The following is a 25,007-nucleotide window of genomic DNA, read 5'->3' on the forward strand; positions in this document are numbered from 1 at the left end:
ATAAGTTATGAATATCTACATACCAAATAACACAGAAACTACTATGTAAAATAGAAACTACAGGAGATGCAAGGAAAAATAGAAAAACACTAAGATTTTAACACACCACTCTCAGTGCAAAACAGGGCGAATGACCACCAATAATAAAAATATAGAAGATCTGAATGGTACAATCAGTAAAGCAGAGCTTTCGATTATACAGCAAACACTACACCCTGATAACAGAGAATATACCTCCTTCTCAGTGCACATTCTTTCTCTGCATGTGGGTGTGTGTGTATGCACATGTGAGATGAAAATGCCTGAGATCTAGGGGCACCTGGGTGGCTCAGTGGGTTAAGCCTCTGCCTTCAGCTCAGATCATGATCTCGGGGTGCTGGGATCAAGCCCCACATCAGCCTCTCTGCTCAGGAGGGAGCCTGCTTCCCCCCTCTCTCTCTGCCTGTCTCTCTGCCTGCTTGTGATCTCTCTCTCTGTCAAATAAATAAATAAAATCTTTAAAAAATAATAAAAATTTAAAAAATAAAAAATGCCTGAGATCTACCCTCTTCTCAAAGTTTAGGTATACAATGTAATATTGTTAAATAGTCACTATGCTGTACATTGCTCTCCAGAACTTATAACTGAAACTTTGTACCCTTTGACCAAACAATTCCCCATCTTATAAGTGTTTTCTTCAAAAATATCATCATCATGAAAGGAAAACAAAAAAGCTGAGGATCTGAGAAATGACAGCTAAGGACAACACACGGTCCTGAACTGGATCCTACACTGAGAGGGGGGAAAGGCTGTAAAGGAAATAACTGGGACAATTACCAAAACTGAATTACGGACTACAGAAGAAAGCTTCAATGTTTAATTATATTAATGTTTCATTTCCTGAATTCAGTTACTGTAAGACCGCATCTTGGTTCTCAGGAAATACACAATAAAGTATTAGCTGTAAAGAGGAATGATTTCTGCAATGTAAGCTCAAATGGTTCAAAATGTGTGTATGAAGGAATGTGTGTAGAGAGAGAAAATGCATTTTTAAAAATATGATAATTGGTGAATCTGGGTAAAAGTAGTATATAGGGATTCTCTTATTTTGGCAAACTTTTCTTAAATATGAAATTTTTTAGGCTTTAAAAGCAGGCAGAAAGGGGCGTCTGGGAGGCTTTGAGTTGAGCGTCAGACTCTTGATTTCAGCTCAGGTCATGATCTCAGGGTCATGGCACTGAGCCCCAGGTCCAGCTCTGAGCTCATACGGGAGTCTGCTTGAAGATTCTCTCCCTCTGCCCCTCCCCCCATTCATGCACACCCTCTCTCTCTAAAATAAATCTTTAAAATATTTTAAAAAAAAAAGAAAAGCAAGCATAAAAAAATTTGAGTCAATTATACTTGCTCCTTCTTTCCTTCTCCTGCTGTACCCATGAAGTTGACATGAAACTATCTGACAAGAAGATTCATACCCCATTTTCTAAATTTGCCACAGTGCCTAACAGACAATGCCAGTTTTTGCTTATTAGCTTCTTGGCTTAGAATCCACAAGCAGCTTAGTCTTTTTTTATACCTGAAGTCATAAGCTGCTTTCCATGCCCTTCCCCAGTGAACTATGATGACTTGATACACACTTCATTTAAAAAAAAGCGCACCATTTGGGGTGACCGGTGGCTCAGCTGGTTAAGTGCTGGACACTTGGTTTTGGCTCAGGTCATGATCTCAGGATCATGAGATCGAGCCTGCATCAGGCTCCCCACTCAGTGGGGAGAATGCTTGAGGATTTTCTCTCTCCCCCTCTCTCTGCCCCTTCCCTGCTTGCATGCACACATGTGCCTTCTCTCTAAAATAAATAAATAAATCTTTAAAATAAAATTACCATTTGCTTAAATACTGCTACCCTTTTCTTAACTTAAATCTGATTTATCTTTCCAAACAAACACAGAAGAAAACATACCTCAGTATATAATAAAATGGAATCACCAAGTAATACCAAATTATTCCTCTTCCACATAACTTAGACTTTTTAAAAAAATTTATTTATTTGAGGGGTGCCTGTGGCTCAGTGGGTTAAGCCTCTGCCTTGGGCTCAAGTCACGGTCTCAGAGTCCTGGGACGAGCCCCGCATCTGGCTCTCTGCTCGGCAGGGAGCCTACTTCCCTTCTCTCTCTATCTCTCTGCCTACTTGGGATCTCTCTCTGTCAAATAAATAAATAAAATCTTTTAAAAAAAGATTTATTTATTTGAGAGAGAGAGAGAGCCCGAGTGGGATGGGCAGAGGGAGAGAGAGAGAATCTCAAGCAAACTTCACGCTGACAGCAGAACCAAGGTGGGGCTCAATCCCATGACCCAGAGATCACGACCGGAACTCAAACCAAGAGCTGGACGCTTAGCCAACGGGGCCACCAAGGCACCCCCAATGTAACGTAGACTTTAAAAAAGTGTATCCCATAGCCATCATTTCACAAAGCCCTATTCAACTTAATTCTAGGCAAGCCAAACTCTCTCCAAGCTATTTTTCTTGACTCCTGAATTCTCCCCTTTCCCCATCTTCCGCAGTGACATCAGAATCTTTTTCAAAGTAAGGATTTTGACAGGCTCGTTCAGAAATCCTCAAGAGCTCTCAACTGTCTTTGAATAAAATCCAAAGTTTCCAGTTGTATTTTTAGGCCCTCCACTAACTGCATGCCTCCATCACTTAATAGAACTCACTCAGGTAAATCCTTTCAATCAGGCAAACATACTTCCTAAGCACTGCCTATGATTTGCTTGCTCCCATATGAATGCCTTTGATTGATCTTATTTCTCATCTTAAGAGCCTTTCTTCCTTATCTCTCCTATGTAATGCTTTCCCCCTACTTCATAATTATGCTCAAAACTCCAGTGCCTAAGAAGATTTCTCTGGCTGATTTTCCAGTCTCCAATCAATTTAGCCACTCCTGTTCTACCTTAGCACTTTGATACAGAGTTCCCAATGCTAATACTTGTACACTTATTTACCCTGTACACATTCTGTGAGCTATGAATAAATGGATATTCTTCCCCCCATTAGATGGCAATTTTCAGGAAGAATAGCAAGTCGAGAGGTAAGCACCATAACTATTAACTTTTCCATTCTCATATATCTAACCAGTAACTTAAATAGGATCAATGTTTAATGGCCTGACAACCAGTAATAGAAAATTTTAGAGATATCCACAATCATGAGAAACTCATAAAGAAAATCTACATTAGGTAGCTAAAAAATATACCTACCTTCTATTTCTTGCCCAATAGAAAGTCCAGCCCATTTTCGCTGTAAAATAAAAGAAAGACACTTAAAAATCAAATCAATCAAAATTGGAGAAATGAGAAAAAGAAGGATCTCTATGAACCTCAGTAACAGGAACACATTCAAAGACCAAAATGTGGTTTAGTGTTGTGTGTTGAACTGTGTTCCACAAAAACACATGCTGCAGTCTTAGCCCCTGGCACATATGAGTACAACCATATCTGGAAATAAGGTCTTTGCAGATGCAATCAAGGTAAGATAAGGTCATTATCAAATTAGGGTGGATGCAAGCCAATATGGCCCAGTGTCCTTGTAAGAGGAAAAGAGACAGACAGACATATGGGGAGAAAAGTCATGTGATGATGTTGGCAGAGACTAAAGTGACACATCTACCAGTCAAGGAACATCAAAGATTGTTTTTGAGAAGCTAAGCACGGAAGATTTTTCTTTAAGGCCTCTAAACAGAGCATGGCCCTGCTGGCACCTTGATTTCAGACTTCTAGACTCCCAAACTGCAAGAGAATAAATTTAAGCCACCCCACTCTGTGATGCTTTGTACAGTGGTCCTACAAAACGTATTATTTATTTATTTAAAGGTTTTATTTATTTATTTGACAGAAAAAGAGAGAAAGCACAAGCAGGGGGAGTGGCAGGGAGAGGGAGAAGCAGGCTTCCGCTGACCAGTAAGCCCAATGTAGGGCTCGATCCCAGGAACCTGGGATCATAACCTGTGGTGAAGGCAGACGCTTAACCAATTAAGCCACCCAGGCACCCCTAGGAAACATATTTATATGCTGTAGTTTACATCTGAACATCCATCAGAAAACATACAAAGCTTGCCTTTGTACAATAAAACTAGTATCACTGAGGATGTTCCTTTGTCCACTATACTGTGCCGAAGGCCTTCGTAGTATTAGGTAACATTTCGGTGTTCTAAATGTACCATGGTTACTTACACTGTTTGTTACAGTATCTCAAAAAGAAAAGCCATTGGGGGCACCTGGGTGGCTCAGTGGGTTAAAGCCTCTGCCTTCAGCTCAGGTCATGATCCCAGGGTCCTGGGATCGAGCCCCACATCGGGCTCTCTGCTCAGTGGGTAGCCTGCTTCCTTCTCTCTGTCTCTGTCTGCCTCTCTGCCTACTTGTGATCTCTGTCTGTCAAATAAATAAATAAAATCTTAGAGAAAAAAAAAAGAAAAAGAAAAAGAAAAGACTTTCAATTCATGAAAACTAAACTGAAGCTGGTCAGCTAATCTAGTCTGAAACCCAAATAGGGATTTCAATCATTAGATGGTTCTGATTACTCTCTGTACTAGCCAAAGGATTTTCAGGCATTTGCAACTAGTCTTTAGCTTCTCCCAGGTCCAGAATGGTTACAATGGCAAGAATATGCGGAGGCAGGCCAGATTGTGTTTAGGCAGGAATTTAGGACTGGCTTGGTATGGATTCAAAATTAGTCACTACTGATAACACTTCAAAGAACAGTGAGAAAAATATTTTTTGGCTGAAAAGCCACTTTCTGTCTACTCATCAAGCAGAGCGGATTTGGGGGTGGATGGTGAAAAGGCTGCATGGTGAGTGTATGCAACACCTGCTTTCCCCTCTAGCTCTCTCCTCATAGGTTGCTTCTCCCTCCTCTCTGCCCTTTGTGCCTTCTTCCATAATATCCCTTCTCATTTCTGGCCAGTGAGAAATTGAGCAGCATGCTGAGCAAGTCCAGACTTTGGATCAAAAAGCGGCCACAATTAGGTTCAGTACTTCAATCCCAAAGACAGACTCAAAGGATAAAAGTAATAGTATCTATCATATGGGGTTGTTTTGAGAACTAAATGAGCTAATATATGCAAGAGTATCTAGAATAGTACTTGGCCTATTGTATATATTAGGGATTTTTTTTTTTTTAAGCAGAGACAAGAAGAAATAATTAGAAACCCCTTTTCTGACCACCAGAATTCCAGCTCTGCAAAAGTTGACAAACTCTAAAATATTCCAAACATCTAACGTGTAGAAACAAATGTGAAAACTAGTCCTGATAATCAGAGGCATCCAACAGAGAAAAGGAAATTGCCAGTAAAGATGTCCCATAATTTTTGAGGGCTTCAAGAGATCTTTAATAGATCCCTAAAGAGTGTTTGATATCTTTCCTTCAACCTCCAGGGGAATAAATCAATGTTTATTAGCATACTAGAAGGTAGGGGTTGCATTATATTGCCAAGGACTGTGGGATTAGCTGCACAAGTAAGACGATAAGGCAGAAAAGAATACAGACTACTACTTGCAATGCTCCTCAGTTATGTATTGGTGCCTGCAACAGTGCAAGGCAGTCTTCCCACCACAGAATCCTCCAACAATTATAAATGTAAGCATAATCCTTCCACTCTTTAGGAAGACCAGCAAGTTACATTGTACTCTGAGATAGCAGCTACTCATATCATACTCTCGACATCATGCATACTCATTGACAGAGAGAAACCACAAGTAGATGGAGAGGCAGGCAGAGAGAGAGAGAGGGAAGCAGGCTCCCTGCTGAGCAGAGAGCCCGATGCGGGACTCAATCCCAGGACCCTGAGATCATGACCTGAGCTGAAGGCAGTGGCTTAACCCACTGAGCCACCCAGGCACCCCCATCATTGCATTTTAAAAAGCACTATTATTAGATGTCAGTTTTATAATTTTTTTTCTAGGATTTTTTTTTTTTTTATTTGACAGAGAGAGAAAGTACAAGCAGGGAAAGCAGCAGGTAAAGGGAGAGGGAGAAGCAGGCTTCCTGCTGAGCAGGGAGCCTGATGCGGGGCCCTGGGATCATGACCTGAGCTGAAGGCAGATGCTCAACTGACTGAGACACCAGGAGCCCCTATAAATGTTATTTTTATATATTTTTTGTTACCCTATGAGCTAACATTAAAATAACTTGAGACTATCTGATACCTAACTGCTACTACAGCAGAATTTTCTGAAAATTATAGAAAAAAAAAAACTCAAGGAAATAAAAGGTAAATATAGTAAAACTCACAATTAAGAATGTATCTTTACGGGTGCCTGGATGGCTTAGTCGGTTAAGCATCTACCTTCAGCTCAGGTCTCTTGGGATCAAGCCCCACGTTGGGAGCCTGCTTCTCCCTCTTCCTCTGCCCCTTCCCCCTGCTCGTGTGTGCAAGTGGGTGCACGCTCTCTCTCTAGAGCCTCTGTCTCTTTCTCAAAAAAATGAATAAAATCTTAAAAAAAAAATGTATCTTTAGGGGCACCTTGTGGTTGTCAGTTAAGCATCCATCTCTTGATCTTGGCTCAGGTCGGGATCTGAGGGTTATAAGATTAAACCCCTGTGTCAGGCTCCACACTGGGTGCAGAGCCTACTTCAGATTCTCTCTCCCCATCTCCCTCTGCCCCACCTCCCTTTAAAAAAAAAAGGAAATATTTTTAAATTCCTTATATAAATACCTAGATGTTTTTCTTCCATATGAATCAATACAGTTCCAGGATGAGACTTGCTTTAAATGAACTGATTTTCTAGGACTTTCAAGAATGGAAGAGAATAAATTAGCCTCTGAGTTACCTGAGGTAAGCTGAATGCGATGGTCCCTGGAACCACTGACGGATGGGTCCTCAGGGTAAATGTGTACCTGTGGTTGGGAGAGGTCCTCACAATCACATGCCTAAAAGACAGAAGTATAGTTGGTGCTCCGTGTCATAGGAAATACAAACCATCACTTCCACTGCATGTGCTCATTTCCAACAACTGATGCTTGATGAGTACCAGGTGGAAACATGGCAGGGTGTTCAAAAGTTCTGAAGGAACAGAACCACAGATTTCATTTCTCAAAAACAGTCAGCAATTCAAAATGTTTTACAGGCATAATCTTGGGCCAAGTACAAAACAAGGAGAATCAGGATCAAGTTCAAGAGAGGACATACCAATCAAAGTATCAACACCATTATATTTCCAGGGTATATAAAAGTGAAGACAATGATTTAGAGTCTTAGATATTAAGTAAAAATTAGATGAATTTCCTCTCCTGGGAATTATTTTACACCTTAAAGAGAACAAATGGAGGACAACCAGAGATAGAAGAACCAGGATATAACAGTCCAAAAAAAGTTAAGTTTTAGGACAATTCATTAAATCTCTGTAGGCTCTCACAATAGTTCAAACAGAATAAAAAATTGTCACAAAATACATCCGCTTTCATACAGATGTCAAATATTTATTATTTTAAGGCATTTTGTGCTAATTCATTCTGCTCAGAAGTTACCCGTAAATAGATAAAATATACTCATCTCATAATAACCTCCTACAACAAGAAATTGCCAAGGACTGTGTGTGTGATAAAAGCTTCAAACTCTATTTTGCAACAGCACTATCTGTTTTGAAATCAGCTTTTAGAGAGCAGCCTGGGTGACTCAGTCAGTTAAGTATCTACCCTCGGCTCAGGTCATGATCCTGGGGTCATGGGATCAAGCCCTGAGTTGGGCTCCTTGCTCAGCAGGGAGGTGTAGGGGGGAGTCTGCTTCTCCCTCTGCCTCTGCTCCCCCTGCTCATGTTCTCTCTCTCACTAGCTTGCTCATTCTTTCAAATAAATAAAAAAATTTTTTAAGAAAATCACCTTTTAAAATGCTATGACTTCGGGACGCCTGGGTGGCTCAGTGGGTTAAGCAGCTGCCTTCGGCTCAGGTCATGATCTCAGGGTCCTGGGATCGAGTCCCGCATCGGGCTCCTTGCTCCACAGGGAGCCCTCCTTCTCTCTCTCTCTCTTCCTTCTGCCTCTCTGTGCTCGCTCTAATTTCTCTCTCTCTGACAAATAAATAAATAAAATCTTAAAAAAAAAAAAAAAAAAAAAAAATAAAATGCTATGACTTTTAAAATATTAATGGTTAATGTTTCCATACATGTGATTTTGCCACTACAAGTTCCTTATATCTGCTACATTTCAACTAACTTCATCAAGAGTATGGTGAACATTTGACGAATATAAGAGAATTCCATAAACAGGGGAGCCTGGGTGGCTCAGTGGGTTAAAGCCTCTGCCTTCAGCTCAGGTCACGATCCCAGGGTCCCGGGATCAAGCCCCTCATCGGGCTCTCTGCTCAGCAGGGAGCCTGCTTCCCCCTCTCTCTCTGCCTGCCTCTCTGCCTACTTGTGATCTCTGTCAAATAAATAAATAAAATATTTTTTAAAAATTTAAAAAAGAGAATTCCATAAACAAATTCTCATACTGATTATCTACACCCCAGTTTATACATAGAAAGTTCTGTGTTCAACTTAGCATCAAAGAATTTTTAGGACAAGGAACAATATTACTGCAATCATGTAGTGTAGCCCCTTACTCTAAAGCTGAAAACTAGAGATAATTGGCAATTCTAACTTTGTAAAACTCCTGGATTTTACAGATAGCTTTTTTTTTTTTTTTTTTTTTAAATAAGGCTCAGTTAAAATTCTGCCTTACTGTTCCTTATTACCCTAGTCTGCCATCTGGTGGGGCTCCTTTATCTCCTACCTCTACCAGTCTCAGACGCATATATGGGCGGCACTGAACTTGGTAATAGGGTTTTTAGAAGTTCTGGCAGTGTGTGATGATAATAAATAAATGACAACAAAAAAATATGTATAAGTAAATACTTCTAAATACTTCGTTGTGCATCTTGTAATTTTCATGTCTCTTAGGTTATCATAGTAATAATTATCAAAATAGCTAATATTAATTGTACTTATTAATGTACAAAGCACTGTTCCAAATGCTTTATTATATAAAAGTCAATCTGCCCAACCACCCTGAGAAAGATATTATCACCATCCCCATTCCACAGATTAGGACACAGAGGCACAGAGATGGTAGATGAAACTTACCCATGGTCACCCAGTTCATAACTGACAGAGCCAGAATCCAAACTCAGACAATTTGACTGAAGACCCCAAATCCTAATGACTATGCTATATATGATTTATATAACAAGTATGCTTAGTTCTGCTAAGAAAATTGATAAAAATAAAAGTTATAGATTAAAAGGTATGTATGATTTTTAAAACATATTAATCAATGTTTAACATAGTAAAGACTGAAATACAGTAACTCTCAATTCTTCCATTTTCCCACTCAGCAAGAGGAATTAAAAAATTATTCTCAAGTTTCCTAAAAAATAAGGGCTCTCTAGAAGTTTCTAAAATACCACTTGGCTGGTTAGGAGAAAACAAAATTAGATAGATACTCACTGGCCAGGCTGGAAATCCTTTTCATTCACAACTGCACAGTTAGTTAAAGATAATTCATCTGTAGGACATCTTGCAGCTTGCATACTCTGTAAAAATCAATGATTAAGAAAAAAAAATAAGTCATCTTTTAAAGATTTTTTTTTTTTATTTATCTTAGAAAGAGCAAACACAACCAGGGAATGACACGCGGAGGGAGAGGGAGAAGCAGACTCCCTGCTGAGCAGAGAGCCTTGACATGGGGCTTGATTCCAGGATCCTGAGATCATGACCTGAGCCGACGGCAGACACCCAACCAACTGAGCCACCCAGATGCCCCTAAGTCATCTTTTACAGTCTCAGAGAATAGCTTATGCCTCCTGTCCTCGATTCCTCTTCACCAATCATTTTTGACTCTGTGGTAACAGCAAGCCCTTCCTTTAGGAAACTGTTCCTTCTCCATCCATTGCTCATGCTTTCGTGGGCCTGCCAATCACAGCACACATGCAACCTACAGACTCCAGTTCATCCGTGGGATTTTATATAGACATGTGCCAGGAGAAGGCCTTTCCCTTGCCTCACCACCTCATGGAGGATGACCTTCTGCTCTAAAAAAGAGTGAAACTGGGGCACCTGGGTGGCTCAGTGGGTTAAAGCCTCTGCCTTCAGCTCAGGTCATGATCCCAGGGTCTTGGGATCAAGCCCCGCATTGGGCTCTCTGCTCAGCGGGGAGCCTGCTTTCCTCTTTCTCTCTCTGCCTGCCTCTCTGCCTACTTGTGATCTCTGTCTGTCAAGTAAATAAATAAAGTCTTTTAAAAAATAAATAAATAAAAATAAAAAGGAGTGAAACGATCACAGAGAAAGCAAAGGTAACAGAGAGACACCTTGAGATACAGATCTGACAACCAAGTTAAAGCTCTTGAGATGAGAACTGAATATTGGTTATGAACCAATAAATTCTTTTTGTCACTTAACCTTATTTGGCTCGGTTTTCCGTCTTTTCTGAAGACAAGAATTTTGACTGATTCGAATGCAGTGAAATAAATTCAAGAAGTTCAATAAAGTGTATCATGAAAAAATATTTTTAGAAGAGATCCCAAGTGTCATGAGCCACATCTCCTAAGGATTAAGAAAGACTGTCTTCTGGGGCACCTGCGTGGCTCAGTGGGTTAAAGCCTCTTCCTGCGGCTCAAGTCATGATCCCAGGGTCCTGGGATGGAGCCCCGCATGGGGCTCTCTGCTCAGCAGGGAGCCTGCTTTCTCCTCTCTCTCTGCCTGCCTCTGCCTACTTATGATCTCTGTCTGTCGAATAAATAAATAAAACCTTAAAAAAAAAAGAAAGAAAAGAAAGAAAGACCGTCTTCCAAGTATCTCCCAACAAAGATAACTGGAAGGTTTATTTTTCTCAAAGCAGCAATGCATCTTTTTGATCAACAACTACTTAGCAAAACATTCCTTTATATAACGTACTTAACTAATAACCCTTCCGCCATTCTCTAGAGTTTCCTAGTTAGTGAAATATGACCCCTGTTGTCATCACATGTAGTTTGTGACTAAAGTGCTCATTCTTTAAATCTCAAGCCAAAGCTGAGATTAAATTTGCCCTCCAAATACAAATGAATAAAGTAAACTCAATTACCTTTTTGCTTTGCTTTATTTTCACTAAAAGGCTAGTTTCAACAGTTATTCCAGTTGTTTAGAGTAGTGGTCCCTAAATTAGGCTGTGTTCACCAGAAGGATTTGCTGACTGATACCAAATATCAAAATTAACTGCATTTAGAAAACAGACCTCTAAGTAGGTATATTATAAAATATTAAGCCAATATTTTAAAGAATAATGAAGTAGCACTTTGGTCTTTGTATATGTTCTACTGTGTATATAAATTATTAGTATGTCGCTTATAAATAAATATGCATACATATTGGAGGTACATGACAAAAACATGTTTTACTTATGGAATTCCTAAAATGTTTAGAAATCACTAATTTAGAACATGAGGTGAATAAAGTCTGGGTCAAAAGTTTGCTTTATGAATGAGACAGTATTTTGTCCATGGTCAGTCTGAGTAGCCATCTGACAAGTATACCAAACTTTTTTAGTTTCCTACCCATCCTGGGATTTCTCTCATCTATAAGCTTCTTCTTCCTTGTATATTTTTCTTTCTTCACTAATACTGAGCCTCTTGCCTAGCTAACTCCTCTCATTTCAACAATTCTCAGCTCAGACATTACCCTTTCTAGAACTTTCTAGACCTTTCCCTCCTCACTAAACTGATACAATAAAGTTCAAATGAAAGCACCTATTTTTATTGTCTGTTTACATATGTGCATGGCATAAAAGTAAGCTTCTCGAGGTCTCAGACTACATCTTGCTTACATGTGTGGTTTCCCAGGACTAGCACAGAGCTTGGAATGCAGTGAGTGCTCATCAAATATCTGCTGAATAAATGAACTTATGGATCAGTACAAATCTAGCTGCAGAATAAACAGTTCAAAGGACAGGTACACAAAGGACATTTCAAGGTTCCTTAGGAAGTGATATAAAATGATATAATGTAAATTATCTAACAGTTCAAAATTGCACAGAATTGATAAAGCCAAAGTAATAAAAAATTTACAAAATGCTCAATCATTTTTTAAAAGATTTTATTTGCTCATTTGAGATATATATATAGAGAGAGCATGAGCAGGGGAAGAGGCAGAGGGAGAGGGAGAAGCAGACTCCCTGATGAGCTAGAAGCCTGACACATGGCTTAATCACAAGACCCGGAGATCATGACCTGAGCTGAATGAAGGTAGACGCTTAACCATGTGAGCCACCCAGGCGCGCCTAAGTTAACTTTTTCATTTATAAACTTGTTTAGTTCTCAAAGAGTTAGTGTCCTCACATTTATTATCTTACAGTTCTATGGCTCAGGAGCCTAGGCATAGCCCATCTGGGTTGTCTAAAGTCTCATAAGGCTATAATCAAGAAGTCATCTGGAGGCTTGCTTCACTGATCACTGGGACTCTTGGCAGAATTTATTTCATTGCTATGGTGAGACTGATTGCCCAGGCTTCTTGCTGTAAAATATCTACAGTTCCTGGAGAATACTCTCAATTCTTTGCTACATGCCATTCTCAGTATAGCCACTTAGTTCATCAAGCCATCAAGGAGAGTCAATAGGTTGAGTCCACTAGCAAACTGGAATGTTATGTAACATGATGTAACTATGGAAATGACATTGCATTGCCTTTGCCATAATCCAGTTGTTAAAAGCAAGCTGCATGTCCCATATACCCAAGTTGAGGGGATGACACAGAGGCAAGAATAAGAGTCAGTGATGATGGGAGGGGGTCACCTTCTAGTCTGTCTGATTCATGACATTATTTGTAATACTTTTCTACATCCATCAAAAAAGATTGCCAAGGAGGTAGTGCCCTTCAAAAAAAAGTGAAAAACTCTGTAGAAGTCATCTGGCTAGCCAACCAAAACAGATGCTGTGAGCAAAAGGCCTCCCTACTGGAATCTAGAAGCATCTGTGTTTTTATGATATGCCAAGCGGAGTATCTCATTTTCTCATCAAAATATAAATCCCTATAAATAGTAGCTGTTTACTTACCACAGTAATGCCAAGGGAAAATTCCACAATTTTTCTAACACTGAACTTGCCTCTAGGAAACAATAATAAAACCTCAGCCACTGAAGCCACACAGCTATTACGAAATAAAAATGTGACACTGATAGGCATTTTTATATAAGGTCAGTTGAGTTACTAGAACATTAACCATCTAAAGGCTGTAAAGTGTTTTCACTAATAAGCTGAAATGTAAAAAATTATTAACTCACTGCTGCTTGAAGGAACAAAAATCTCAACCATTCTTTACTGGAAACTTTGATAGAAGTAATTATATCATTACTTGAACGCCTTTAAAGTGCAGAAAGGGAATTTGCTTCTCTTCATAAAAAAAAAAAAAAAAAAAAAAAAAAAAAAAAAAAACCCAAAGATAGAAGAATTTAACCAGTTCTCGTCTGGGCAACATTATACAGTTTCCGAATTTAAATAGCATACTTCTATCCAAAGGTCCATTGAATTAATGAAATATATGCTTTATCATTTACCAAAGAGTTCAGTAGGGAAAATTAAGTAGACAAAAACAGAGTGTAGCAGCTCACTAGAAGAACTTATTACCAAATAACTGTCCCTGCCCTCACTGTAACACTCAAGAATCACTGGCTCTTCCTCTGTGGTGCTTGAGGCCTTGCTTACATCTCTCTAGAGACACACAGATCCCCCACAGGAAAGGGAAGTAGGACGAATAACATGAACTTGCCCAGAGCCAGCTCCACTGACAAGTCTCAATCAATTATTTCTTGTCAGATGATCTTTGCTGAAAAATAACATTTTAGAAATGCACTGTTCAATAAAGGAACCACTAGACAGATATGGCTACTAAAATCAAAATTTAAAATTCCATTCAGTTGCACTAGCCACCTTTCAAGTGCCACATGTGGCCAGTAGCTATCACTGTGGAAAGTTTCACTGGACAGGGCTAGTCTAGGATTATGTGAGAAAAGCCATCAGTGATACCTGTCTTCAGGCCTATGGAATTTCTCTGTGCATAAACCCTGTAATAATTTCTGTTGAAATTTTGAAGTCACATGAGCCTAAAAGTGAGTGATACAGTAGAAATAAGTTAAACATCCTGAAGTTATCTCTCAAAGAGCCTGCAGGGATACTTTTATCTTATCCATTTCCGACCAATAATTATTCACATATAAACCTCCTAACATTCCTTAGGACCTTAAAATTCCTTTACAGATTTATAATGAAAAAGAAAAAAAACATGTTCCCATTTTGTTCTTTTTTTGGGAAGCGGGACCCCTCCCCCAAAATGTAAAAGGCTGGCAACCTTAAGTACAGGCAAAAACACAAGACAGTTTCTTATAAAGTTAATGTGACCCAGCAAGTCTATCCTTAACTTTTTATTCAAGAGGAATGAAAACATGTAGCCACACTTGTACACAGAAGCTTTATTCATAACAACCAAAAACTGGAAAGACACACTAGTGCCTACCAACACATGAGCAGATCAATGAATTGTGGTTCAGCCATACAATGGAACACTATCCAGCAATTAAAAAGAAACTACGGATACATGCCACAACGTAAGTAAACTTCAAAAACATAACAATGAGTAAAAGAAGCCAAATGCAAAATAAGAGTTCACTGGAAATTATGTAAAATTCATCTCATATTCAGATGAAATTCTAGAAGAGGCAAAAGTAATCTAGAGCAACAACAACAAATGATCCGTCAGTGCTTGCCTAAGTGAAAAGGACAGCAAAGAAGTATGAAGTAATTTATTGAGATGACAGAGTTGATTTTTTTAAAATATTTTATTTACTTATTTGACAGAGATAGAAACAGCAAGAGAAGGAACACAAGCAGGGAGAGTGGGAGAGGAAGTAGCAGGCTTCCCGCTGAGCAGGGAGCCTGATGTGGGGCTCGATCCCAGGACCCTGGGATCATGACCCGACCCAAAGGCAGAAACTTAACCACTGAGCCACCCAGGCGCCCCAACAGAGTGTTTTATAGGGTTTTTATTTTTTTATTTTTTTTAAAGATTTTATTTACTTGGGGCGCATGGGTAGCTCAGTCAGTTAAGCGTCTTCCTTCCACTCAGGTCATGATCCCAGGGTTCTGGGATCAAGTCCCGCATGGGGCTTCCTGCTTGGTGGGGAACCTGCCTCTCCCTCTTCCACTCCTCCTGCTCCTGCTTGTGTGCATTCATTCTCTCTCTTTCTCTCTCAAGTGAACTTATTTAATTTGAGAGAGAGTAAGAGTATGACTGGGCACAGGGGAGGGACAAAGGGAGAGGGAGAAGCAGACTACCCACTTGGCAGGGAGCCTGATGTAGGGCTCAATCCCAGGACCCTGCAATCATGCCCCGAGCTAAAGGCAGACACTTAACCAACTGAGCCACCCAGATGCCCTGTGTTTTACATCTTGATTGCATTTTACTGTATATAGGTTATACTTCAACAAAGTTGAGAGATTACACTCTGATTTTTCAATGGCAGTACAATTTAATAATTTCCATTGCAAAGACAGGATAAATGTTAAAACTAGAAAATGGACTTTAGGTGCAAGTTCAAAATGGGGCCCTTATTCCTATATAACAAAGACCTAGACCTTGATACATTCATACTCTTACCTGGTAGAGAGAGATAATTAGGCCTGAAGAACAGACTCCATTCATTCCCCCACCAGTCCCCATCCCAGATGTAGGAAACCTACACAACTAAGAGAATGGTCAGATCCACCTCTAAAAGGCCAGTCCAAGGGTGCTGCCCATACTGGCCTTCCAGCCTGGGCACAGGAAGTGAAAGATAAAGGATAAAACCTACAACTCCAGGGCACCTGGATGGCTCAGTGGGTTAAGACTCTGCCTTTGGCTCAGGTCATGATCTCAGGGTCCTGGGATCGAGCCCTTCATTGGGCTCTCTGCTTGGCAGTGAGCCTGCTTCTCCCTCCCCCTCTGCATGGCTCTCTGCCTACTTGTGATCTCTCTCTCTCTCTCTGTGTCAAATAAATAAATAAAGCCTTTAAAAAAACAAAACCTACAACTCCTTCTGGCACAAACATCCCATACTAACTGTCAGATTGGTAATTCTCCCTCCTGAGAAGAATAAGTAAGGATTTTTTTTTTCTCTGTAATAATTCTTCCCTTAAGAGGCAAGGTGAGCTAAAGTTGCACCCTCCCTCTGGGCAGGCATGGAAAAGTGAGGAAAAAGTTACCACCCCTCCCTCTGGGCATGATAATTAATCCTCATTTAAAAGTGAAGAAATAGGAATGAAATGTGTACTACGCTAAAGATATTCTACTCCACTCTGCCTTACACATGATGATAATCAAGCCCCAATGATGCTCAGCGGGGAATCCTCATTTCTCTGCCTGCCTCTCTGCCTAGATCTCGGTCTGTCAATGAATCTTAGCTATTCTATAATTACCCTAAAGATATTCAGTAATAGCAAAAAAAAAAAAAAAAAAAAATCACAGATACCTAAACCTATATAAATGCCAGAAATAGGGGTGTGGCTAAAAGAATCTCAACTATGCAGCCATTTCAAAAGTCAAGGTACCTCTATGTGTTATTGACAAGGGAAATGTCCAAATTACAGTGCTAATTTTTTTTTAACATATGAAATGTGTAGGGCAATTTGTTTTGTTTTTTTTTTTTTAAACAAATAAGATATGCACTAAATTAACAGTAGTTATCACTGAGGAGAAACAAAAGGCATTAGGGAAACACTTTAGACAATTCTAAAATTATTTTTACAATAAATAACACTTGTCTTATGGAATAATTTTTCTTTAAATTTTTTTAAGTCTATTTAGTTATTTTAAGTTCTCTCCACCAAACGGGGGGGCTCAGACTCACAACCCTGAAATCAAGAGTTGCTCCCTCTTCTGACTAAGCCAGCCAAGCACTCAGGGAAATAATTTTAAAGATGGGAAACTTTTATGTAGCCGAAGGCAGCTGTTTTCTGAGCCACCCAGGCGTCCAGCATTATTTTTTAACAGTGATGTTACTTTTAACCTAAAAATACTAAAAAGGCTATGTAAACAGAACATAACCCCGAAATAAAGATTATATAATCATCAAACTGCTCATAATATACTGATGGGTTTAGGGAAACGGGATTTTGAAAAAAATGTATGGGAAACTCTTTTTGCAGCTTGGTTTTTTTTTTTTGTTTTTTAAAGAACTTATTTATTTTAATTTGATGAAGAGAGAGCAAGAGAAAAATACTATTTCTAAGTAAAGGCTATGTAAACTACAACATAACCACTTAATTAAATATTATATAATCATGCGGGGCTCGCTCATAATATACCCTGGGATCATGACCTCAGCTGAAGGCATGACAAAAAATGACTGTAAGCCACCCTCTACTTTGCAGCTTGGTTTTTTAAAGAATAGCAAATCAACTAAATGGAAACACACCAAAATGTAAAAAACAATTGTGACTGGATAGTGGAACTACAAATGATTTTTTTTTTTTTCATCTTTTTTCCTGCATTTTCTAATTTAACCAAATTAAAATTTTTATCTTAAAGTTAATTGGACAGTGGGGCACCTAGGTGGCTCAGTCAGTTAAACATCCAACTCCTGATTTCGGCCTAGGTCATGGTCTCAGCATCAGGAGATCAAGCCCCACGTTAGGCTCCAAGCTCAGTGGTGAGTCTACTTGAGATTCTCTCTCTCCCTCTCCTTTCTGCCCCTCCCCCTGCCCTCTCTCTCAAATAAATAAATCTTGAAAGTTAATTGATGACATTTCATTTTAGACCTCTGTCTGCTTCTGTATAGACAGTTATGACCACACACATTAGGAAAATAACTCAAAGCATGTTTAATAAAGGTCGTTGTCATTATTCACTACATACAAGACACCGCCTCATCCTTTGTGTGTGTTTTTTCTTCATAATTAAATCATGTTGGCTAAACCTAATTTTGATCATGGTATGACAAGGATTTTTGTAAATAAAGAAAAAGCACTTCTAGCAAACTTAGTAAGAAGCTATAAAATATGGTCTGAAACATAGAACCATTTGATAATTATACAAAGAGTTAAAGATTTATTTATATTGGGCAGGTTATATTGGGTAGCATCAGAATGAGCACTAAATCAGAGTCAGTTGACAGAGTCCTTGGCACTGTGAATAATTTCCTCTCCAAGGCTGCATTAATCTGAAAAAGTTCATCAATGCCTTAAAATAAATTACTTAAAAATGTGGAGAAGAACCTGGAACAATATCTAGCACATGAAAGAGACTCAGTAAGTTTTGTTGAATTTTATTTATGTTCTAATTATTTTTTTAAAGATTTTATTTATTTGACAGAGAGAAAGGGAGAGAGAAACAGAGAGCCAGCACAATCAGGGGGAGCTGTAGTCAGTGGGAAAAGCAGGCTCCCTTGTGCAGCAAGGAGCCCAGGGTGGGGCTAGATCACAGGACCCTAGGATGACGACCTGAACCGAAGGTAGCTGCTTGACCTACGGAGCCACCCAGGCCTCCCAAGTATTTGTTGAATTTTTAAATTTTTGGAGAAATACACCTACAAAGTTGAAGAAAATTAATGCCTATCTAAGCAGACAAATACATAAAATCAGAAACTGCTATAAATAGGAAATACACAACGGGTGCCAACTACAAGAGAAAAAAATGTTTAAAGTACTAGAAAAAAGCTTAGCAAAAATGCCGAAGACTCTCATAAAGAAAACCCATGGAAATATATAAGAGAATATCCATATAAACTTAGAGAAATATGATGTTACTGTATGCAATGACTCAATACTGTAAGGGTATCATGAACTCCAAATTAACCTATAAATGTAATGTAATTATAAGCAGAATCCCAATGGATCCTTCGTAAATTCAATCTAAACTGCAACTGCCAAGTAAAATACAGTAGAGGAAATGGGAGGGAATTTTTTTTAATTTGTTAAAGTAGCCAAGTAGACTTTCAGGAAGAACGAGGGAAACTGGCCCTACTGGACATCAAAACATGCTATATGCAGTAATTCAAACTAGATGGTAGCAGTTCAAAACCAAACAGTTCATGGAGTAGAACCACCAACCCAGAAACAGGATTAGATGTACATGAGAATTTAATATACAAGACTGAGAATGGGGGAGTGGGGAGGAACTATTCAATACCGGTGTTGAGACAACCGACTAGCCATTTGGTGGTGGTGTGGGAAGAGTGTTAATAACAATAGATAACATGTTTGGGGAACTTTATTATGAGTCAGGCACTGTTTTAAGAGCTTTACATACCTGCAAGCATTCCAGCCCACAATTCTTTCTTATTACCAAAATCTAACATTACAGTTGACCCCTTGAACTACATGGGTTTGAACTCTACTTCTATGAGGCTTTTGATAAATACATTACACTATTATAAAAGTATTTTCTCTTCCTTATGATTTTTCTTTTCCTTATGATTTTTTAAAGATTTTTATTTATTTATTTGACAGAGATTACAAGTAGGCAGAGAGGCAGTCAGAGAGAGAGGAGGAAGCAGGCTCCCCGCTGAGCAGAGAGCCCAATGTGGGGCTTGATCCCAGGACCCTGAGGCAGAGGCTTTAACCCACTGAGCCACCAGGTGCCCCTATATACATATTTCTTATAATCAAGTAAACTCTATGCCCAACATAGGGCTCAAATTCACAACCCCAAGATCTAGAGTCACATGTTATACCGACTGAGCCAGCCAGGTGCCCCCCTTATGATTTTCTTAACATTTCTTTTTCCAGCATAATTAAGAATACAGTATATAATACACAGAGCATACAAAATAAGTGTTATTCAACCATTTATCAGTAAGGCTTCTGGTAACAGACTATTAGAAGTTAAGACTTTGGGGAGTCAAAAATTTTAAGTGGAATTTCAACTCTCAATGTCCCTAACCCCTGTGTTCTTCAAAGGTCAACTGTATCTGCCTCACTCTAGTTACTGCTTTTGTTTCTCACAAGAAAAATTACTTTTCTCTAAATGATCTTTTAATAGGATTCATTCGGAATACTGCATACTTAGAAGAGAAAAAAGTTCTAATTTTACGGTGAATTACCTGGAGATTGCATATTTTCAATTTATAGGCACCTCCAATATAATTCAAGCACATAATATAGTTCCATTTCATCACCTGCTGACACCCTGATCTTGGACTTCCATCCTCCACAACTGTGAGAAATAAATTTGTTACTTAAAGTACCCCAGTCTCTGGCATTTTACTATAGCAGCCCAAAGAGACTAAGATAATTTCATATAACATACAATTCATCATTTTGAAGTATACACGTCAGTGGTTTTTACTATATTTACTATGTTGTACAATCATCGCCACTAACATTTCCAGAACATTTCCAGCACACTCCAAAAAGAAATCCTGTACTTATTAGTAGTTAGTCCCAATTCTCCTATTCCTTCACCCTCTGATAACCACTAGTTTAACTCTCTCTATGGATCTGCCTATTCTGGACATTTCATATTAACAAAATCATAAAATCTGTCATCTTCATATGACTGTCTTCTTTCACTTAGTATAATGTCTTCAAGATTTTCTATGTTGCAGCAAGTGACCAGATCATTCACTGTATGAATAGACCACATTTGTTCATCACCTGATAGACACTGGGTTATTTCCACTTCTTGGCTACTATGAACCATGCTATGAACATCCATCTAACAAGTTTATGTATAAACGTACTTTCAACTCACTTGGTCATATACCTAGGAGTAAAATTGCTGAGTCATTTTGTTTAACTTTTTGAAGAACTGCCAACTATTCTACATAATAACTGTAATAGTTTACATTTCCACCAGCAGAGGATAAGGGTTCCAATTTCCCTACATGTGCACCCACACTTTTTCTTAACTCACAAAGCCTAATGGATGTGAAGTGGTACCTCATTGTAGTTTGTTTTTTTTTCTGAATGCTGGGCGTAGAGCTAACGCAGGGCTTAAAGGCATCACCCTGAGATCAACATCTGAGCTGAGATGGAGTCAGGCACTTAACCCACTGAGTCACCCAGGGGCCCCTCATTGTGGTTTTAATTTGCATTTCCCTAATGACCATGATGTTGAGCATCTCTTCACATGCTTCTGGTCATTTGCACATCTGTTTAGTAAAGATGTCTATTCAAATGCTTTGCTGATTTTTATTTTTCCACTGGCTGTTTATAAATTGAGTTGTCTTTTAACGTTGAGTTGCAAGAGTTCTTTATATATTCTGGATACTAGACCCTTATCAGATATATGATTTGCAAATATTCTCTCCCATTCTGTGGATTGTCTTTTCACTTTTTTGATAGTTGTCTTCGATGCATAAGTTTTAAATTTTGATGAAGTCCAACTTAGCTAATTTTTTTACACTTTTGTCATGGCTAAAAGAAAATTACTGTTTAACCCAAAGTCATGCAGATTTTTACCAATGTTTCCTCCTAAGAATTTTATATAGATCTTTGATTGATTCTGAGTTAATTTTTTTGTATGTGGTGTGAGGTAGGGGTCCAAATTTATTCTTTTGCATGAAGATATCCAGTTGTCCCAGAATCATTTGCTAAAAAGACTATTATTTCCCCATTGAATGGTCTTGGCATGCTTGTTAAAATTAACTGACCACAAATTTAGTCCCCTGGTTTTAAAACACTATCCTTATGCCATCATCACATCATCTTCATTATTATTGCTTTGGAGTAAGGGGTTTTTTTTTTTTTTAAGATTTTATTTATTTATTTGACAGAGAGAGATCACAAGTAGGCAGAGAGGCAGGCAGAGAGAGAGGGGGAAGCAGGTTCCCTGTTGAGCAGAGAGCCCAATGTGGGGCTTGATCCCAGGATTCTGGGATCATGACCTGAGCCGAAAGCAGAGGTTTTAACCCACTGAGCCACCCAGGCTAACTTTTGAAGTCAAGTGTGTATCCTTCAGCTTTGTTCTACTTTATCCAGTTGTTGTGGATTCAATGACTTTGCAACTCCATGTGAATTTTAGGAGCAGCTTATCCATTTCCAGAAAAAAGGCATTGGGATTTTGACAGGGATCACAATGAATTTATAGATCAATTTGGGGAGTATTGCTATATTAATAATATTAAGTCTTTCAATCCATGAACACAAGATGTCTTTCCATTTATTTAGGTCTTCCATCTGTTTCAATATGTTTTATAGATTTTAGTGTAGAAGTCTTATACTTGGTTGAATTTATTCATAAGTATTATATTCTTTTTGATGTTATTGTGAATGGATTTTTTTCCCTCAATTTCATTTTCAGATTGTTCATTGCTAGTGTATAGAAATGCAATTAATTTTTGTATATTGATCTTGTATCCAGCAACTTTGCTGGATTCATTTTTTGTAAATTCTTTAGGGTTTTCTATATACGAGACCATTCTGCAAATTGAATTCTTTCTCTGCAGACTTTTTTTTTCTTTATCTTACTTAACTGCCTACCTAGAACCTCCAATATCACATTGAATATAAGTAGCAAGAGCAGGCATCCTTATCTTGTTCCTGATCCTAAAAGGGAAAGCTTTCAGTTTTTACCAGTAAGTATAATGTGAGCTGTGGATTATTCTGTTGAATTTTGCTTGCTGAACTGAATTTACAGAGTGCTAACTCAAGGTTGCTCTGAGGATCTATCAAGAAAGGATCTGTGAAGGTGTTTTCAAAACTGTAAAATACCATTTAGTTTAAGATATTCTTATTCAGTAACTTAGTGCTCTTACTCTAAAAAGTTATCTCCAAATGTTAAAGAAATGAAAACAATGTTTGTGGAGCTCTCTTTTTATTTCCCAATATCTTGATGAAAGTTTAGCACCTATGTTCTTTTGAAGGGTGAAGAGGAAGAGAAGAATCTTTGGAGAGGTAATCAGAACAAAAATAGAAGGCCTAGAGCCTCACCCCAGTTTAAGAAAAAGAACTACCGTTTCTTTAAATCAACTTTTATTGAAGAAAAATATTCCTACAGAAGAGTACGTACGTTAAAGTATTTGGCTTAATCAATTTCTAAAAAGTGAACACATTGAGTTCAAGAAAGAGAATGTGACCAGCCTCCCATACTTCCCCCTCCTAGTTACTAGCCCTTCACCCCCAACTACAGATAACCAGTATCTTTTTCAAAAAATATATTTATTTATTTATTTGACAGAGAGAGAGAGAGAGAGCACAAGCAGGCAGAGCAGCAGGCAGGGAAAGAGGGGGAAGCAGGCTCCCTGCTGAGCAGAGAGCCCTATGTGGGGCTCAATCCCAGGACCCTAAGATCATGACCTGAGCCGAAGGCAGAGGCTTTACCCACTGAGCTACCCAGGCGCCCCAGATAACCAGTATCTTGTTTCTATCACAAGAAACATAGTTTTGTGTATTTCTGAAGCTTTATATAAACAGAACTGTACAGTAGTACAATTTTGTGTCTGACATCTATCCCTCAATTTTTTAAAAAAATATTTTATTTATTTATTTGAGAGAGAGAATGACACAGCATGAAAGGGGAGAGGTCAGAGGGAGAAGCAGTCTCCCGGCTGAGCAGGGAACCTGACATGGGACTCAATCCCGGGACTCCAGAATTATGACCTGAGACAAAGGCAGTTGCTTGAACAACTGAGCCATCCAGGCGCCCTATCCCCCAATGTTTTGATTGTGAAACTCATCCACTGTTGCATGCAACACTAGTTCATTCATTTTCATTGCTTTTTATAGTATATAATTATATGAATATGCCACCATTATTTATCTGAGTAGTCTCTAGTTTTTAATTATAAATATTGCAGCTATTAGCATGTTTGTACATGTCTTTTGAATAATATATGTATGCATGTCTATTGGATATACACGCCCATACACACATAGCCTCCAGGAAAATTGCTGGGTCATAGCATATACATATATGTTCAGCTTTAGGGAATTTTGCCTAATTTGTACAATGTAGTGTTCTGATATACATATACTCTGTATAATGATAACTACAATCAAGCTAATTAATATATCCAGCAGCTCACAAAGTTACAGTTTTCTCTGTGTGTGGCAAAGAACATTTAAGATCTACTCTCAGCAAATTTCAAGTGTACAATATATTATTTTTAACTATAGTTGCAGTGCCATCTAGCATTTTAAATTGTTTCTATAGGAAGATCACTTAGAATACCAAATTCAATATACTGTAGGAAATAACTATGCTTTCTTAAATGTTTGAAAATCAGATACAGTTTAAGGTATTAAAGGGAAGAAAAGAAAACAATCCTGAAATCTCGAATGACAAGGCTGAATATACATTTGGAGAGAAATATGGGAAAAATATCTTCAGCAATTTGTTAAGAACTAAATTGGAGAGCAAAATATACCAAGTCATTGGTTCTTAACTTTAGGGTATATCGGAATCACTTGGAGAATATGTTAAAGGAGATTGCAGGGGGCCCCAGGAGAGTTTCTAATTTAATCAGCCTGGGGTGGAGCCTGAAAATTTGCATTTCTAATAAGTTCTCCAGAGATACTGTATTAGCTGGTCTGCAGATTCCCCTTTTAGAATCACTGTATAAAAAAAAGAAAGAAAGAAAGAAAAGAAAAGAATCACTGTACTCAGTAAGGAGAAATAAACTTCATAAAAACAGAAATACCCATAGGTTCCTTTCTTTCTACAACAGAAATGTGGGAAAGAGGCTTCAATAATGCCCTTAGGCCATTTCATCACTTAACATGATAAATACAGTTAAGTTTATTTTGTGCTTGATAAGTAGTAAATTGATTAGAAGGTTTTAGTGCTCGCTTCAGCAGCACATATACTAAAATTGATTAGAAGGTTTTATATATAAAAACAATAATCAGACTCAATATCATGACATGGAGAAAAAAGGCTAGCATGAAATCCAGCAGCTGTTTAAAGTTAGATCTATGCCATATTATTGATCTGAATAACAGAATAAATCAGAACAGTAGCCAATAGCTTGGCAGAGAATGTAACATTTAAAATTCAAACTACACTGTCTAAAATGATGATTTATTAAGGTATTTAGAAATAAATGTTCATCCATTCACTT

General features: G+C 38.4%; 1 protein-coding gene across 1 annotated transcript in view; it reads right to left on the bottom strand.

Moving 5' to 3' along the window:
* The window catches only part of NSF (N-ethylmaleimide sensitive factor, vesicle fusing ATPase), a 151,383-nt gene that overhangs the window by 114,376 nt on the left and 12,000 nt on the right, over positions 1-25,007 (bottom strand). The window contains exons 2-4 of the mRNA XM_004772448.2: positions 9,455-9,540; positions 6,803-6,902; positions 3,235-3,274 (exon numbers count right to left, since the gene is read on the bottom strand). Coding sequence (XP_004772505.1) covers positions 3,235-3,274; positions 6,803-6,902; positions 9,455-9,540 — 226 coding nt within the window. The remainder of the gene's footprint in view (positions 1-3,234; positions 3,275-6,802; positions 6,903-9,454; positions 9,541-25,007) is intronic.

The sequence above is a fragment of the Mustela putorius genome, unplaced genomic scaffold (genome assembly GCF_011764305.1).
Source record: "Mustela putorius furo isolate JIRA1106 unplaced genomic scaffold, ASM1176430v1.1 tig00000487_pilon_pilon_pilon, whole genome shotgun sequence".
In the NCBI taxonomy this organism is placed as follows: Eukaryota; Metazoa; Chordata; class Mammalia; order Carnivora; family Mustelidae; genus Mustela; species Mustela putorius.